The following is a 17,618-nucleotide window of genomic DNA, read 5'->3' as shown; positions in this document are numbered from 1 at the left end:
CTTTTCCATTCTGTGACTGACAGACAAAGCAAGGGCTTGTTGATGCCATGATGGTTTTTTGCCTTTTCTTTTATACCCCTGTTATATCTTTTTACAACTTCTGTATTCCTAGTGCTTTTTGCCTACATTCTTGGACTTGTTCATCAAGCTGAGAGACTCAACATTTTAGAAGCTTCATAGTTAGGGATCATTGTGCCCCAGACCCCAAGGTCCTCTCCAGAACACATTCTGTAAACCAAGATAGAACCATCCAGGGGAAGGTTCCTTGGGGAGGGGAGCTCACTTGAGCCTCTCATTGGGGAATCTTTGATAGATATGCTAATTAGTAACACCTATAATGTGATACCCAGTCTTTTGGGGTGGGCATTTGGCAGGGTGCATTTCGGTGCATATGACCTGGATGTGTGCACCTAAGGATCCTTAAAATAAATACCAAGGTAAAATCCCCTTTTCCCTTCTAACCGTGTTTGACTCTTGATTTTAAGACCAGGAAAAGGCATCATTGTAACGCTGTGAGAGTGCAGTAAGTGGAAATGCAATAGGGGTGTAAGAGGGGTGAGGGAGGATTGTTGTTAGAAACAGATGTAAGGTTATAAACCCACACATTTCTCCTTTCAAACCACAATTTGAAAATTCAGTTTGATGTTGCAACATTTATTTATTTTTTGCTGGGCTGACTTACTGAGGTGGCAGGTCAGTGCCTGATTGAGTCCATGCCACTCTCTCCATGGCTGAACAATCTGCAGTGACAGGCAATCCCAGCTCTGATTGTCCATGTCCTGGAGCACACGGATGCAGAGGATGCTGGCTCTGAGCAGGGTGACATGCTGGCTCTTCTTCCCATTGCAGTTTTAAGCCTGGCTTTAGTCTGCTTAACTTTGCATTAATTTTTTTCTGAAACATCAGTAGCTCGGACTACATGAAAGTGCAGAGGGTGGAAAGCAGGGCATGCTGCATGGCTCTTGGTACACCGTGTGCAGGAAGGGCAGCAAGATATAACTACGGGATGATTTGGGCTGGGGAGTGTCTTAAAATCATCTCATTCCACCCATGTGCCATGGGCAGGAATACCTTCCACTAGAGCAGTTGCTCCAAGCTCCATCCAGCCTTATTTAATGAAATAAATCAGGAGGAAGAAGACTAAACCAAATGCTTGTTTGCTTTAGAAAGCTGTGAGCAGTGGGAGAGCACGTGATGCATAGCAGTGGTGGGTGCTGGTTAGGGCTCTGGACAGTGCTGGCAGGGCTGGTGCTGGGTGAGGCATGAAGGGTAATCACTGCACGGGATTGATCTGGATTTTAACACTCACGTGTTTCATTTGGCACCTCATCCTCTGTCTGAGAGAGATCTTGTGCTGTCCCAGCTGGTCCCTTTGACTGAAAGGGCTCCAATTAAATTAGCATATGGGCATTTCCATATTGCAGCTGATGCTGTAGGGCTCCTTCAGGTAAATCAGTTCGTGACTTCCTTTATCTGAGAGTGCTGTGGGTTCAGGGAGGTTGCTGGGGTGGTTCACTGGAGGGCAGAGGAGTGCCTCTGGCATGAGATGAGACATGAGACGCTGGTCTTTGAAGGTTAAGCACTGTGAACTCCTGCCTAAGCCAAGGGTGACCTCAGGACAGGAACAGAGCTGAGCCCAGGCTGTCACTGCAGAGCCATGCTTCCATCTGGAGACCAGCATGGAAGGAGAGTGGGAAACCTTCCTTAAGTGCAACAAAGTAAAACACCAGTTTTGTGGTGGTTCCAGGTCTGGCCTCGTCTTCCTCTGTGCTGTTTGCCCATGCCAGAGCTGTCCTGGGAGCTCCCGTTGCTCCTGGGGAGGGATGGGGCAGGAGAGGGCTTTGTCCTGCATTCCCCATCACTCAGCTGTGCCTTATCTTCTCATGCCACCTGAAATCTGTCTCCTTTACCTATGTTTTACCTCTCAGCCCTTGATAAGAGGAGATGGGTTCACTGGTCTGTGCCCAGCCCTGTGTGCACACGTGTCACTGTGCTGGGACCCAGGGCCAGGCCACCCTCACCTGTGTTGGAAGGGGCTCACCCATCCCTCTGCCCAGCACCTGGCGCTGGTCCCCAGGGCAGGTGAAGTGACCATGGAGCTGTGTTCTCTCTTGGTTTTGTTGGAGCAAGGTCAAGAACATTGGGCTTTCACTGGCTGTTGTGCTGCAGAAGGACTGAGGAGAGAGAGAGAGAGAGCATGGATGGATTTTTAAAATATGTGAATAGGTTGGAGGTGCCCAGAACTTAAAGAAATGCCTGAAAGTTAGACTAAGGGCCAGTCTTCACCTGTGTTTGAGCTGGTGGCACATGGTTCAGCTTCCAGCCTTCTGTGATGTTTCATGCTCTGCTCCTCCAAAGGATGCTCCAGCCCCACAGGCTGCTCAGCCTGAGAGAGCACAAGGCTGTGCTGATTTGCTGTTGGTAGAATTTCAGCAAAAGAAATAACCTAAATTTTAAGCTGAAAAGGTAAAACCCTCAATTTTCTTTAGAGCAGGGTTTCTAGAGCTACAGCTGTTCTTTTCATCCCTCCTTGTGTGCCTGCCTGCACTTGGAGTGTTTTCGTAGTCAAATTATTGCCTGTTTGAATTTATTCCTACCTGTCCACCCTGTGCAGAAGTGGTTGCCTCTGGAAGATGCATAAAAATCTTTTAATTCTGAGAATAGTGGCAATTAAATTTGATCTGTCAAATATTAACCAGATGCACTGGACTACGGAGTATTATTACTATTTTTTGTCTACCAACCCTACTATTGCACAAGGGGTTGGTGTGTTGTGCGAGGCAAAGGTGCCTTTGCCAGGGCACGAGGTGCCAGTCACTGCCTGAGGGGTGGCAGCGGGCCAGGGGCTGCCCTGGGCTGATCGCCCCAGGCATCCCTGCGAGCTGGGCTCTGCCCGAGCCGCTGCCCCGCGGCATCGCTGTGGCCCGAGCTCCGGGTGGGCTTCTGCCTGACAGAGCTCAGCTCATCGCTGCGGGATATCCAGCACGGCTGCCCGCAGCTGGGTGTCACCGTGCGGCAGCCCGCGGCCACCTCCTCGTCCCTGCTCGCCCGTCCCTGGGGGCGCTGGGCCGGTGCCGTGCCGGGACAGGGACGGGGGGCGCGGGGCTGGCCGGGGGCTGTGCCGGGACAGGGACGGGGGGCGCGGGGCTGGCCGGGGGCTGTGCCGGGACAGGGGCGGGGGGCGCGGGGCTGGCCGGGGGCTGTGCCGGGACAGGGGTGGGGGCTGAATGCGGGGCTGGCCGGGGGCTGTGCCGGGACAGGGATGCGGGGCTGGCCGGGGGCTGTGCCGGGACAGGGACGGGGGGCGCGGGGCGCGGGGCTGGCCGGGGGCTGTGCCGGGACAGGGACGGGGGGCTCGGGGCTGGATGCGGGGCTGTGCCGGGACAGGGATGCGGGGCTCGGGGCTGGATGCGGAGCTGACCGGGGGCTGTGCCGGGACAGGGACGGGGGCTGGATTGCGGGGCTGTGCCGGGACAGGGACGGCGGCTGGATGCGGGGCTGGCCGGGGGCTCGGCTGCTCCCGGCGGCTGCACGCCCTGCTGGGGAGCCGTGTTGTTTTGGAAGCTGCACAGTGGAGTAACCTCTGCCCCGGGTGATACGACAAGAAATCGCCTCCTGGCCGGGCCCCAAGCAAAACACGGGATTAACTTTGCCCTGTGCTGGCTGGTGGCTGTTGGGAGGCGGTGAGAGCTGCTCCTACCAGCGCCGGAGCGGAGCCTGCAAGGATGGGGGCCCGGCTGCTCTGCCTCTGCCTGCTCACTGCCCTCCTCGGCTACTACATCTACACCCCGCTCCCCGAGGACCTGGCGGAGCCCTGGAAAGTGATGCTCGTCTCGGCTGCCTTCAGGGCCGTGGGGCACCTGGTGAGGTGGGGGGGGGGGGGGGGCTGGGAGGGCGGAGCAGGGGGGTTCTCGTGCCTCTGGGGCTCACGGACACGGCAGTCCATGTGTGTCATGCTGCGTGCGTTACAGAGGTCCGGTGTTACACTGGTTGAAGGGCAGGAGTGGCTGAAATGAAGCACTAAACTTACTGTGACTATAATATAACGAAATGTAGAAAAGATTTGATGTTGCAGCCTTGAGAAAGGGCCATTCAGAGTAACTGGAATGAGATGTGAGGTGTGACTGCGGATAGACAAGCACAGGCAAGTTTCTCTGGCTTTATAGCCCTGTGCAGCTGAAGCACGGCTGCCTGAATCATCCCCGTTCCTGTATGCAGGAACTGGCAGTGCTGGGTGTCAGGGGAGGGAAGACTAGAGCAGCTCTCACATTCTGTTGATTTTTGTGGTTTCATGGAAATCCACTGACAGAGTAAGTCTGAAAACTACACAAAACAACATCTCTGTGTGAGACAGCTCTTGTTGGCAGGGGGTGCCTTTTTAGGGCTGTCCAGTCTGCAGGAGAAGGGAGGATGGAGGGGTTTTTTAGCGTGTCAGGGACTCTTTGCTGCTCTCTTGTTTTGATTTTGGGGGTTGAGGTGGTGGAAGATGACAGTGGTGAGCAAGAAACTGTAGACTGCAGTGTTGGTGTGCTGCCTTGCTGCTTCCCCTCCTAAATCCCCTGCTGGAGGGAGCCTGCAAGGAGGGCGGGCACGGGCAGCTCATTGCCCAGGCACGCCTGGTGCCTGCTCGGTCACGGTGTCACCTCAGCTCGGCACTGCCGGCAGCAGGAGCGTCGTCTTTGTGCGAGGATCGTGTGTTTTCACTGGAACGTGGAGCTGTGTCCGTGGTGCCTGTTGTCCTGGCTGCCTGGGAAGCCTGAGCCCATTCCCCCCAGCGCTGCTGAGGGCAGGCGTTTTGTAACTGTGCTCTGGTCTCCTGTGAAACCACAATGCCAAGGGATGGACACAGACACAGCCTCCCTGGAGCTGCACTACTGCAAATTGGATCTAAGGTGGCTCTAAATTGTCCAAAGTATATCCTGAATGGCTCTAAATTGTCCTAAGTATATCCTGAATAGCCGTCCAATTACAGGGCAGCGACTCGTGGTCACTTACGGCAGGTCTGCGTTTGCACAGGGGACCCTGTTTTGGTCTTTCTGACTCCCTTGTGTTGGTTTGAACAAAAAAAAAAATGCCACCCCCGAGCATTCCTGATCAGCAGAATCCTCTCCGAGCTCCCAAAAGGGTGTCCCAAGAGCACCATGACATGGCAAATTTCTGTCCCCTTCATTGCGGTAGGGCCTTGGCAGCCCTGCTGGGTGTCACTGGTGTGCTCAGAGTCCCCTTCGTGCCCCTCCTTGCAGCAGGGAAGCTGGGAATGTCTCCCTTTGCCTGTTGGTGTTCATGTCCTGCGTCCGTGTGCTGCCAAGCTGGGGAACAGCCTCTGAGAGCCAGCCTGCCACTTGCTGTGGTGCTTGAGCACAAAATGCTTCAGGTCTTTCAGGGAGTGCCCCCCGCCCTCGGTCTGAAACACCTGAAGAAAGTAAAAAACACAACACAACGTTTTTGCTGTAGTTCTGCAACATTCTCCCAAAGCTCCCGCCCTCCCTCCACAGCCCAGCTCCGTGGAAGCACTGACAGCCCGACTCGGGCCCTTTCCAGCCCCGCTCAGGAGCTGCCGTGTCTGAGCTGGGCTGATGGGGAGCGTCCCCCGAGGGTGCCTCGTCCCAGCTGCTGCCTCTGCGGAAACCTGAACTGCTGGAAGCCGTGTGGCACTGCCCGTGCCCAGGCACAGCCAGGCTCCCTTCCCCCTCCAGAGGTTTTGGAGGGTTTGTCCTTGCTGCAGTGCTCCTCTGCGGAAGAGGGAGGAAGTGACTGGGGAAAATGCTTGCCAAAGCACGGGGATCCCAAACCCCAAAGAGGCTGGTTTTCCTGTCACTCCATAGCACCCAATAACCTCACACTGGGACAATGAGGATTTTCAGATGAGGGCACCATTTCCTTTCATTGATAATGGCCTGGGAACCACAGGCAGCAGCCCGGTGGTTTTCCACAGTGTAAATTGTCCACTTGTGGAAAACACAGCTCTGAGAGCACTGGAAATCCTCAGTGCTGGGGCTCAGAGAATTCCTCCCACTGTGGGGCTTTCACAAGCTCGGTGGAGTCACAGCAGGACTCACATTGACTAATATATTTGTTTTTTCAAGATGTTAATCCTTGGGGAAAAAGCAACAGCTGAGAAATACTTATGTAAACTGTGTAAATGTTGTGGCTAAAACGGCAGTTCTGGCACGTATGTGTGTGTTTGTTTTCATGGAGCTGATGGCAAGGACCTGAGGTTCCCTTTGCAGTGTGCCAGGGCCTGCCCACTCATCTCCATCCCAATTCTAACACACTGGGATTGGCAGGGCTCCTCCTGGCATCACCCGCTCCAAGCCTTCAGAGGGAGGAGACTCAAAAATGCGGTGACAATCGCTGTCAAAGACTGCCGGCAAGGGCTGAGCCGTGTGCTATTCTAACTCCTTAAAGGGAAGGTTATATCACGGAATCCCAGAATCCCAGACTGGTTTGGGTTGGAAGAGATCTTAAATTTCATTTCATTCCACCCTCCTGCCAAGGTCAGGGACACCTTCCACTAGACCAGGCTGCTCAAAACCTGGTTATATGTAGATGATGATCAAACAGTTGATTTAAATACAATTTGAAGGGAAAAAAAATACAACAAGCAGGGTCAGACTGTATGACTTACACCATCACAGTGTGAAGGCTAGAGGTTACACCTGTCAGCAAGTGACCACTTACAGTGTGGGGGTTTCACATTCCTCCTGGGGAGAATAGAGCATCACTTGGAAGCCAAACTTCAAACAGGGTCTGCACCAGGCTTGGCTATCTTCTTTCTTTTAAAACTCAAACCTGCTCTGAATTTCATCTGTTTTCACCTTCAGATAACATGTAAGAACTTGGCTTTGTTACTTCATTGTTTCAGTTGTGATGTGCTGAGGCAGGGAGGAGGCTGGACTGGGAAGTGGTCATGTCCCATTGCTGGGGGTGGTGCTAGAGGAGCCAAGGTGCTGGTAGCAGTGCAGGGGCCGTGGGTGGCTCTCTGCAGTGCGTTCCCTGGGCTGTCCCCATGCCATGCTGGTGCCAGCAGCAGGCCAGCAGCTGTGGGTGGTTGTTGGTGGCTCTCTGTGGCATGATGCCTGTGCTGATGCTGGTGGGTCACTGAGCCGGACACTGGGCTGTGGAGGAGACCCACAAAAACACCGAGCAGGAGCCTGAATGTGGACACAAACCAGCAGCCCTGGTTCTGGCTGGGCTCTGGCCTTGCTGGGCAGCTGGTGACACAGCGTGAGCGTGTGTCACAGAGTGCTTGTTTCACTGCCAAGTTCCAGATGGATACACTCTGGCCTGTTGTAGTAACCTCTACAGCAACTTTACAAGTTCGTACAGAGCATCAAATGGCTTAATGGGAATTTAATCTGAGAGTAAGGCTGCACTTAAGACAGTTTCCTCTTGTCTTGTGCTTTAGTCCGAGGCAGCTGATCTGCTGGGGCTGATGCACTACATGGAGGGCATGAGGCTCATCACAGTTCTCGAGCTTGTTTCTCCCTCACCCGATGAAAATGTCACTGTGACGGACACAAAGTTCAACAACGTCCCTGTCCGCCTGTACCTGCCCAGGAGGGCACCTGCTGGGCTCAGGAGGGCCATGGTCTACTTCCACGGTGGGGGGTGGTGCCTGGGAGATGCAGGTAAGCTCTGCTGCATCGCTGCCACGGCTCTGTGGGAAAGATCTCACCAGTCCTGTCAAGGGCTGCCTTTTGTTCTGTGGGAGTTGCCACAGGGAGGGGCAGGGGACTTGTGTGTCACCAGTTACAAGCAGGGGGTGGTTTGGGAAAGTCACCTGGAAGCTGCTGCCAAGAGGAACAGGCAGTTCTGTGTGTGTGTGTCCATTCTCACACATACCGGGGTTTTATTGCAGGCATGAAATCCTATGATCACATATCACGGCGGATTTCGAACGAGCTAAATGCTGTCGTGGTGTCAGTCAAGTAAGAAATATTCTCCTTCCAGATGGGATGAGGGTTTGGAGTAAATTAATCTGTTTCAATTGATCTGATTTTTCAATGTTTCTGTATTTGGTCACGTGCTTTCCTGCTGACTTATAAACGTTTGTGAACAGAGGGTGCCAGGGTCACAGTGGTGAATTGTGGCTGGTGGCTATTTTGGCTTTATAAAGATGGGTGGGTAATAAAGTGGATCCTCTGGGATAGACAGTTCCCACTTCTCTGGGCACAGAAATGAACATCCCCCAACAGGGAGATGCGAGCAAGCTCTCCTCTTTATCCACAGCAGGTACTTACACGCTTCTCTTGCCTCCACCAGCTACCGTTTGGCACCTCAGCACCATTTCCCTGTCCAGTTTGAAGACGTGTACTCGGTGACCAAGTTCTTCCTCCAGAGCAAGGTCCTGTCCCAGTACGGGGTGGACCCCGCGCGGGTCTGCGTGGCCGGGGACAGCGCCGGGGGCAACCTGGCCGCGGCCGTGGCACAACAGGTACAACAAAGCTGCTTTGCAAGCTCAAAATCATTACTTTTGTCATTTCATGACCACTAAAAAAAAGCACAGCTCACAGCACACGCTGCTCTCGCGGTCTGTGCCCACAGGATGCCACACAGCCTGCGGGATTGTCACAGGGCTCCAGGACCAGGAAGAGCGGCTGTGCCTGAGCCACTCAGTGGCATCCGAGGAGCTTTAGTGCCAACCAGACATCTGTCCCCTAAAAAAGGCTCTCTGCCCTCTAATTGGGGCATACATCACTCTAACCTTAAGCACGTGTTGACTGGGCTAGGTATGATGTTTGAAAAGGGAATTTTACCTACGTGACTCATAAAGATGTAAATAGCAGGGAAAACAAGCAAACAAGAAACCCCTCCCTAAATGTTGCAGTGCCTGATCATACAGTTTGGTGCCTTTTGAACTTCTCCTTCAGCTTTATTAAATAAAGTCAGCCTGATGTTGTTGCTCTCTTGAGAAGTTGTTTGGATTCTAATGAAACACTGGGAATGGAGGTGAATTTGCTGCGGATGCTGAAGGCAGAAGATGGGGGAGAAAATGGAAAATTTATTAGTGAAGAGGGGAAAAGGTTGACATATAAGAAATGCTGATGTTCAATTCATCACATTTTATTTGTTACATCTCTAAAATGCACAGAATTGCAATTGCTTGACTTGTAATATCTCAGCATTAAAAACCAAACAGATGGGCAAGCTCTAAATTGTGTGAAATGATGAGGAGACCCAGAAACCTGAAAGTTTCATGATGTAAGAATAGAAATTTTCTGTAGCTGTAGAAAATCTTCTGTTAATACTTCAGAAAGCATCAAAATTTCAAAAAGAGTATTCCCCAAAAAACATTATCCTTCAAAATAAGAAATAAAACGAAATTATATTTGATGTTTGAGAATTTTTATTACAGCATGCTGTTTTAGATGACCTGCCTATAGATTCAGAACTTCTTTATCCTGGTTTTATTGATAGTTTTATTTTGCTCATGTTGCAAAATGCGTGTCGTAATTCTTTACTTCAGATGATATGTCAGTGTGGGAGAATCAACACCTTTACTGATTCTTTGCAATGGTTTTTCTTTTTTTCTGCAGCTGTTGGACGACCCTGAAGTCAAAACCAAGCTCAAAGCTCAAATTTTGCTCTACCCTGCTCTGCAGGCCCTGGACCTGAATCTGCCGTCCTACCGAGACAATGACAACAAGCCGCTCTTGCCCAGGTCGCTGATGGTCAGGCTCTGGAGCGAGTATTTCACGTCGGACCCCGCCCTCAGGGAGGCCATGGCCTCCAACAGGCACGTCCCCGCCGACTCCGGCCACTTGTTCCAGTTTGTGAACTGGAGCCGCTTGCTGCCCGCGGAGATGCGGAAGGCGCACGAGTACGGCGGGCCTGCGGTCGGCGGCGCGGGGCTGGCACACGGGCACCGCGGGTTCCTGGACCCGCGCGCGTCCCCGCTGCTGGCCAGCGATGCCCGGCTGCACGGCCTGCCCCCCGCCTACATCCTCACCTGCGAGCACGACGTGCTGCGGGACGACGGGGTGATGTACGCGCAGCGGCTCCGCGCCGCCGGCGTGCCCGTCACGCACCACCACGCCAAGGACGCCTTCCACGGGGCCATGATGTTCGTCGTGTGGCCGTTCGAGCTGGCTGTGGGGCACCGGCTCTTCAGCACATGCATGGACTGGCTGAGTGAGAATCTGTGAGCTGGAAACGGTGCCCTATTCGCCCTCCTCACACCTGCCAGGTGTGACTGGGGGCATAGGAGCTGTGCTGGATTTTGGCCGTGATTGCTGTCTCCCTTGCGATGCCCACAGGGTTGGGACTGGAGCGTTTCCCATCTTCTCTGGCAGAAATCAGGCTGATCCTAACCCACGTGTTCTTCCAGTGCTGTCATCTGAGCCTCAAACCCCCAGACTGCCAGGACTGCCCTGGGGTTCCTCTTCTGGCCCTGCAGCCTCTGGGATTTGGTGTCTTGTCTCTATTGCTGCTTCTTTCTTCCCATCACAACATCTTCAGGGTGTGTGCCGAAGGGCTGGGTCGCTGTGGGCCCATGGGACGTGCTTGGTGGCTGCTTTGCTCCTGTCCCCTTTGGCTCTGTGGGATGTGGCAGCAGGGCCCTACTGCTGCCAGGGTGATGGGCTGAACAGGAGCACCAGGACCTGGCTGCAGGAGGCTCAGGGCAGCTGGAGGGACCTGCCCACTGCAGGCTGGGCTGGGGCTACTGTTCCTGCCCTGCACAGCTGCAGGGAAGCCCTTGGAGACCCAGTGGGATGGCTGAAAAATTGTGCAAGTGTTTTGGGCTTTGTTTGTTTGTTTTGGGGGTTTTGTTTATTTGGGGTTTTTTGTTGTGCTATGTTTTTGGGGTTTTTTTTTAAGCACCTGTCTTACTCCTACTTGCTTTCTTTAATCCTTGAACTAGCAGGAAATAGTGAAACAAACCAGCACTGGATATTCACTGGAAAAAGGCAGCTGTGAAAGTCCCAGCTTTACTGCTGCATTGTCTGTGCTCTACTTATCTGTTAAGTCATGTACTAGGCGTCCTAATTGTCCTCAAAATTGTTTATCAGATTTTACACATGATTTCTTAAAAGTAAAATTAGCTTAGTAGCTTTATAGGCTTGAAAAAACATAGTTCAGCTGTCTGTGTGGAACAAATAACCTCTGTGTAAATGGTTTGTATGTTAAATATAAACCTAAAACTTGTGACTGAAGCATGAATGCAGGGGTTGGCTGTTGGTTTAAGCAAATCAAACACTGAACAGGTACTTTGTGTATCCTGCTTTCCTTTTGCATAAAAGGTACTGAATCTTCCATAATTCCGGGCTATTTTTCCTGAGTGCGTGCAGCCTGTTCAGATGGAATGTGTATGGGATGATTGCTGTTCTTCATCTTTATTAAGCAGAATATAAATATTAAACTTGTCTTTGATTCCAGTGCAAGGTGTTTTGTCACTCAAGTGTCCCATTCACGGGGAGGCAGCAGCAGGCGTGCTGAGGCCCAAGGGTGGCTGCTGCACACAGCCCCCGGTTCCAGTTCTGCTGTCACGGGTGGTGTGGATGGGGTGGTGCTGGGCTGGGCTGGGCTGGGCTGGGCTGGGCTGTCGAGGAGGGAAGGGGCAGTGGTCGAGGAGGTCTCTCTTTGCATCTTTGCACACCCTCTGGATGCACATCTGTGCCCATGTGCTCACTCCCAGAGTGTCTGTAAGTGATTCCTCGGGTCTCTGTGCAGCACTGCCAGCACATCCCAGAGCTCACCCACAGACTGGGCTCCTGTCTGCTGGCAGAGGCAGTTCCACTGCAGTTCTATTCCTCCCACATTTGGAATTAATTAACAGCCTCTTAGTATTCCTGAGGAAGATGGGCTTTGGGGTTTTGCTCAGTAACACCTTTGGTCTGATTTTCTATACAGTTTTAGGGTCATGTCCGCAAGAATGTTCCCTGGGATGGGCATTTCTGGGTTGTAAATGCTAGTGGAATGAGCCTGGTTGGGGTTTCCAGGAAGACAACCTTGCTTAAGAGACTGCTTAGGGAGGATGGTTGTGCTGTTTGATTTGGAGGGGACATGCTCACATCACATCCCTCAGCAGGTTTCCCTACTGTGACCCAGACTGGCTTTGGTTGTTCTCCTGCCCTGCAGCACTGGGACACTGCTGATAGAGCAGCATGGGGCTGAAGTGTTGGGCTAAGTTGGCTTTGCCCCCCTTCAGGGGTGCTGGAGGTGCCCAGCGGGAGCAAACCTGGGGCACCCTCCCTGTCCATGCTGCCACCAATATTGTGTTTCCTCCACTGTGGCTCAGGCATCAGCTGTGTCAGGGACACTGAATGCCTACCTGTAAGCCAGAAGAAAAATTTATGTTCTAAGAAACAGTGCCAGCCAAAAATTGCCAATCTTCCCTTGTGTATTTTTATAGGACTCTCTTGGAACCAGAAGTAAATGTCTTTAAAGCACCAGCACCTAAATATGGACTCGTGATTGATGGGGCTGTATGTTTTGTTTAGGTTCCTAGAATAGACTTTTGGGATCGGAAATGCCTGGTGAGGCAAAAATGAGACAGTGAAAGCTGCACTATTGATGTTGCTGGCAGGAGAGGCTGGAGTTGCAGTAAGCAAACCATTTATCCACACCAGAAAACAGGACAAACCACCACACAGGAAGGCTTTGGTACGTCTCCAAAAGCCTTCCCTTGAAGGGAGGATGGGATTTGATGGTTGGAGTCAAGGGACAAGGCTCAGCCTCACCACGGAGGGGCTCACAGCCTGGTTTGGAGCCAGCTCTGGCTGCAGAGATCAAACCCTCCAAGGATGCCCAAGCACAGGGAGACTGATCACAGACTCTGCTACCCCAGGGTGCAGTGATAGGTGTATGGGGCTCATGCTTTCAAGTGAGTCAAGCAGGAAACAAAGCATCCTTGAAGTGTCCCCACCAGTCAGGGCTCCCCCATTACCCATTTCTTCAGAATCCTTAAGTTTTGCTCAAGTACTACACTGGTTAAAAAACCCAAAAATAAAAAAAACCAAACCAAACCCAACAAACCACCACTAAAACCCCAACCCCCCGAATCTGACAATACTCCTGCGTTTCTGGCGTTTTTGGAAGCGTTGGTTGGGCTGTTTCCAGCGTGCTCAGGCCGTGCACTCAGCCCCTTGTTCCCGTGCAGGGCTCGGAGAGGGGCCCCAGCGCTGCCATCGGGGGTTACCCCATCGACCTGTGGAGTTCTGTTCCGGTTCTCCCCGCCAGTTTTGGCTGGAGCCCTGCGTGGAACTTTCCCAGCAGAGGCCAGCGCGGCTCCAGCCTGCGGTGCCAGGAGCGCCGGGAGGCAGCAGGCGCGCAGTGCCAGCACCAAATGCTGCAGCAACCACAGAGCTGCTGCTGGGACCCCCAGCTCGGGTGTTTATTACGGATAGGGCTGCTGGAAGGCAGTGGAATTACAGGGGCCAGTTTGTGTGACTGGGAGGGCCTCAAAATAACTAAGGGTTAGAAAACTGCTTAGGAACACAATCAACTATGCAATAGTCACAGAGCTGCAAAGCAGGGACCAATCTAAACCTACTGAAATGACATAAAGGAGCAGTTCTTGCTCCCTCACCAGTTTTCCGAGGAGTTACTGCAGCAGGAAGGAAGAAATGCTCCATTTGTTCAGCCCTATTTTATCCTTCAGTGCAACAGCAGTTGCCTGAATGAACGAGATATTTAAAAGCTGGTAAATGAGAAGCCAGTATTGGTTATTAGCCATGGGGGAAATTTTAAATCAGCTTCTGTAATGCCTAAATATGAGCTGATTTATTTGCCTTGTCCACAGAGAAAAGCTACAATAGCTTTTTATATATATTAATAAGGTTAATATTTGCTAACTGTGAGGTACATCACATTAAAGGGGATGGGGGAAAAAAGGGAAGAGAAGCTGCGGCTGCCCTATACCTGAGGATGTTCAAGGCCTGGCTGAATGGGGCTTGAAGCAGCCTGGTCCAGTGGAAGGTGTCCCTGCCCATGGCAGAGGGGGTGGAAGTAGTCACTGTGCGGTTTGGTCATTCTGCACTAGCATTTATTATATTTTTATCTTTGCCACTAATTTACATAGCAATGCTGAATAAAGCAGCGAGCTTTGGAGTGGTGATGATGTGTTACTGTATGAAAATGGAGTGTTCTTCTTTCCACCAGCTCTGCCCTCCTGCAGCCCGGGCTATGTCTCAGGGCATGGGATGGGAGCAGTGGGTGCCCTCTCCCTCCGTCCGGCCCGGCTGGTTTCCCAATGGGTTCCTGTGAAGGGGAAGTGTTGCTCGCATCTCGGCAGCTCAGCCAAACAGATCCCGCCTTTGCCTTGACTCATTAATGACCGAACCCTGCGCAAACGCGGCGTGACGGCGGCGGGGGCTGCACCCGGGATCCCAGAGCTCTGCCGGGACTTGGAGCACCAGCAGGGAGGCAGCACCCACAGCCCTGGGCATGGTAAGGGGTCCAGCGCTGGGCAGCCTCTTCTGTTCCTTTACCAAGCCCATTTCTGAGTGGGCTTTTAACTGCTTTACCTTCTTACCTTAAGTGATCCATCAGCCTTTTTCTAACAGCTTGCTAAATTAATGCATCTGTCAATATCGAACTTTTAAATTATTATTGCTATTTAAAGAGCCAATGACTGTGATGTGCTTTCTAGATTTAGAATCTCGCTAAGGTGTTGAGTTTCTCCTCAAGAGCCGAGCAGCCAGGGCTCGGCAGGTGCTGCAGGTGAGCTCACTCTGAGCAGAGCGAGCACTCTCTGTAGCATTTCTGTCTCCTGGGGGGCACAGAGTAAGTGTAGAGACTTAATGGAAATAGCTTTAGGAAGTTTTCGTTCTGCCTCATGATCTCCCTTCAAAATGAAATACAGTTCTTTGAGGGCAGAGACCTGTGAACAAGTTCTTGACACCAGAGCACCTTTGGAAATGCTTAACCTTAGCTTGAGTTCAGTTTTGATCTATATCCCAGTTTCTGGCATTTCGTTTTCCCTGATTTCCAATTGTTTGCTGACACTTTATCCAAAGCTCTCACCAAAAGCTGTCTGAGTCCTGCAGCTCCCTACAGCAGGGTCAGGTGGCTTTGCTGAGGAGGGAAAGGAGTAAACACTTGAGATCCTGCTCTATTTCCTTCCCTGTAGCTGAAAACATTTTTTTATCCAGCCTTTAGAAAGGGAGTAAGCTCATGTGTGATGCAGCTTCCAAGAAAGCTTTGGCAGAATACACAGGAGATGTGCTCCATCTTCCGTGCGATTCTGGTACCCAGTTACCAGCAAAGTGTTCAGAGTGCCCGATGAAGGGCTGGGTTAATTTAGCAAACGCATCTCTCCTGGCTTCCTAACGAGTTCCGAGCAGCGCTGTCAGAGCACGGCCGCGCTGCCGTCGATGTGCTCATCCCTCACCAGCCCTGTCAGCAAACCTCTGCCTCAGTGACAAGTGAGGACCCACGGGACCGGCGTTGGGTAACAGGGGCAGATGACTCCACGAGGCGCTGACAGGGCACCCACGGGCTGGTTTCACTTTCCTGGCCCCTGGCACTGCCCTGGGTTGTCCAAGCAGCAGCTGGCACATCGTGACTGATGCCTTCATTCAGGTGATGCTCCTGCTGCAAGTTCCTCACACAGGTCGTTGCTCAGGCGAGTTTTCATCTTGTTCAGTAACTCTGATCAGTGTCTGCAAGTACTGATCCCATGTGTGAGAGATGTTGTTTGAGGTCACGTATCTACTTACCCTGTAGGCTGGAAGGAAACAGCAGGCTACATTCACTGATTACAGCAATGACAAAACAATAACTGCGCAATGATCTTTTACTTGGGTTTGGTGTTTATTATTTTCCTTTTGATTTTCCAGGCTGTGAACGAGACCAGTGACTGTTTGCTGACGAACAGAGTACTAGAAAAGTATTATCTCTCCACCATGTACAGCCTTGAGTTCATTTTAGGCGTCATTGGAAACACCATTGTGGTGTTTGGCTATATTTTCTGCCTGAAAAAATGGAAAAGCGGCAACATCTACCTGTTCAATTTATCCATCTCAGATTTGTTATTTCTGTGCACTCTGCCAATACTGGTGAACAGCTACTCCCAAGATCAGTGGGCAAACGAGGGCATCCTGTGCCACAGCAACAGATTCCTGCTGCATGCCAACCTGTACAGCAGCATCCTCTTCCTCACCGCTATCAGCATTGACCGGTACATGCTCATAAAACACCCCTTCAGGGACCACATGCTACAGAAGAGGAGAACAGCTGTTATGGTGTCTGTTGCCATATGGATTGGGGTGATCCTGGAGCTGCTGCCACTGGTGCATTTCCTGGAGCCTCTAACACCCACCAATGATTACAAGTGTCTTGATTATGCCAGCTCTGGAAACCCTGCGACAAACCTCATCTATAGCATGTTCCTGACTGTCTTTGGTTTCCTCATCCCTCTCTTGATCATGTGCTGCTTCTACGTGAAGATGGTTCGTTTTCTTAAAAACAGGAGAGAGCAACTCAGTTCTGCTGTGACCCTCGAGAAGCCCCTTACTCTGGTGATCCTCACCGTGGTTATCTTCTCCCTTCTCTTCACTCCCTACCACGTCATGCGCAACATCCGGCTCGCATCCCGCATACCGGCCTTGAACGTCTCTGAGTGCACACAGGGAATCATCAGCACCATTTACGTCATCACGAGACCCTTTGCCTTTCTAAATAGTGCCATTAATCCTGTTTTTTATTTCCTAATGGGTGACCACTTCAGAGAGATGCTGATGGCCAAAACAAGACAGCTCTTGGGCCGGCTGACAACCACTGGGAAGTGAATGAGTAAGGAGACCCCTTGTAGTGGGAGAGGTCTGGGAGGAAACTCTCTTAGGGAGAGCATTCAGCAATGTGCCGTTTTTTTAGATAACTTTATTTATGCAATAGAATAGGTATGAGCTGATTGTGTTCCTCTAAATGCACCTGTTACCTTATTGTATGGGAGACCTTCTGCTGAGCTGCCTCTGGGAGGGATACCAGCTCCCAGCAGGACAGCAGGACCCTGCTCTCGGAGTGTGATGTCCCACAGCCCATTAATACTGCAATCGGAAGACCATCAAGCCAGCTCTCAGAGGGAAAATGCACTGCTCTCAGACAGCTGCTTTGTGAGCCATAACGTGCGCCTGGGCTGGGCAAAAATGTGCTTTGTACATCACCAGGACAGCCAGGCACGCTCACATGGCTCTCACAGCCACCTATCAGAGTATGGAGCTACCTGTTTTTAATACAAGTGCCAGTGGAATCTATAGCCTGAAGCAGAATTTGGACCTCAGAGTTCAAACTTCATTAGCAGTTCTACTAATGAACCAGGAGCTAATGAGGAGCCAGTCCCTGCCTGATCCCTGCAGGATCAATCAGCAGCACAAGTTACTCTCCAATGGACTGACCCGGCTTCAAATAGACAGGGGAAGGATCGATGGAGGAATGAGCTCATATGAGCTTGGGCTGGACCAGGAGCTGCTGGGAGGGGGTGTGGGCAGGGTGTGGGCAGCCCCTTCCCCTGCCTGCACCCCTGCAGGCACCGAGGGGCCCCGGGCCTGCCCAGGGACTCACTGCTCCCTAGCACACAGAACGGGAACCCATCCAGTCTCACCCAGGTCATCCTGGGTTCTGCTCTCTGGTGTGTCAGTCACTTGCAATGTGCTTCGCTGTGCTGGTGGCACCAG

The 17,618-nt window shown here is 52.0% G+C and overlaps 2 protein-coding genes across 2 annotated transcripts; both read left to right on the top strand.

The window, feature by feature from the left end:
- Window positions 1–3,583: 3,583 nt before the first annotated feature.
- On the top strand, window positions 3,584–11,384 carry AADAC (arylacetamide deacetylase). Its single transcript, XM_048314981.1, has 5 exons — window positions 3,584–3,863; window positions 7,409–7,631; window positions 7,862–7,931; window positions 8,266–8,437; window positions 9,540–11,384. The coding sequence occupies exons 1-5, from the start codon at window positions 3,726–3,728 to the stop codon at window positions 10,146–10,148; spliced, it is 1,212 nt and encodes a 403-aa protein (XP_048170938.1). The 5' UTR covers window positions 3,584–3,725; the 3' UTR covers window positions 10,149–11,384.
- Window positions 11,385–14,328: 2,944 nt separating this feature from the next.
- SUCNR1 (succinate receptor 1) lies at window positions 14,329–17,618 on the top strand. Its single transcript, XM_048314591.1, has 2 exons — window positions 14,329–14,391; window positions 15,783–17,618. The coding sequence occupies exons 1-2, from the start codon at window positions 14,389–14,391 to the stop codon at window positions 16,731–16,733; spliced, it is 954 nt and encodes a 317-aa protein (XP_048170548.1). The 5' UTR covers window positions 14,329–14,388; the 3' UTR covers window positions 16,734–17,618.

This window comes from Corvus hawaiiensis, chromosome 10 (assembly GCF_020740725.1).
Source record: "Corvus hawaiiensis isolate bCorHaw1 chromosome 10, bCorHaw1.pri.cur, whole genome shotgun sequence".
Classification (NCBI taxonomy): domain Eukaryota; kingdom Metazoa; phylum Chordata; class Aves; order Passeriformes; family Corvidae; genus Corvus; species Corvus hawaiiensis.
The sequence above is the reverse complement of the archived record's forward strand: the minus strand, read 5'-3'. Positions and strand labels throughout refer to the sequence as shown.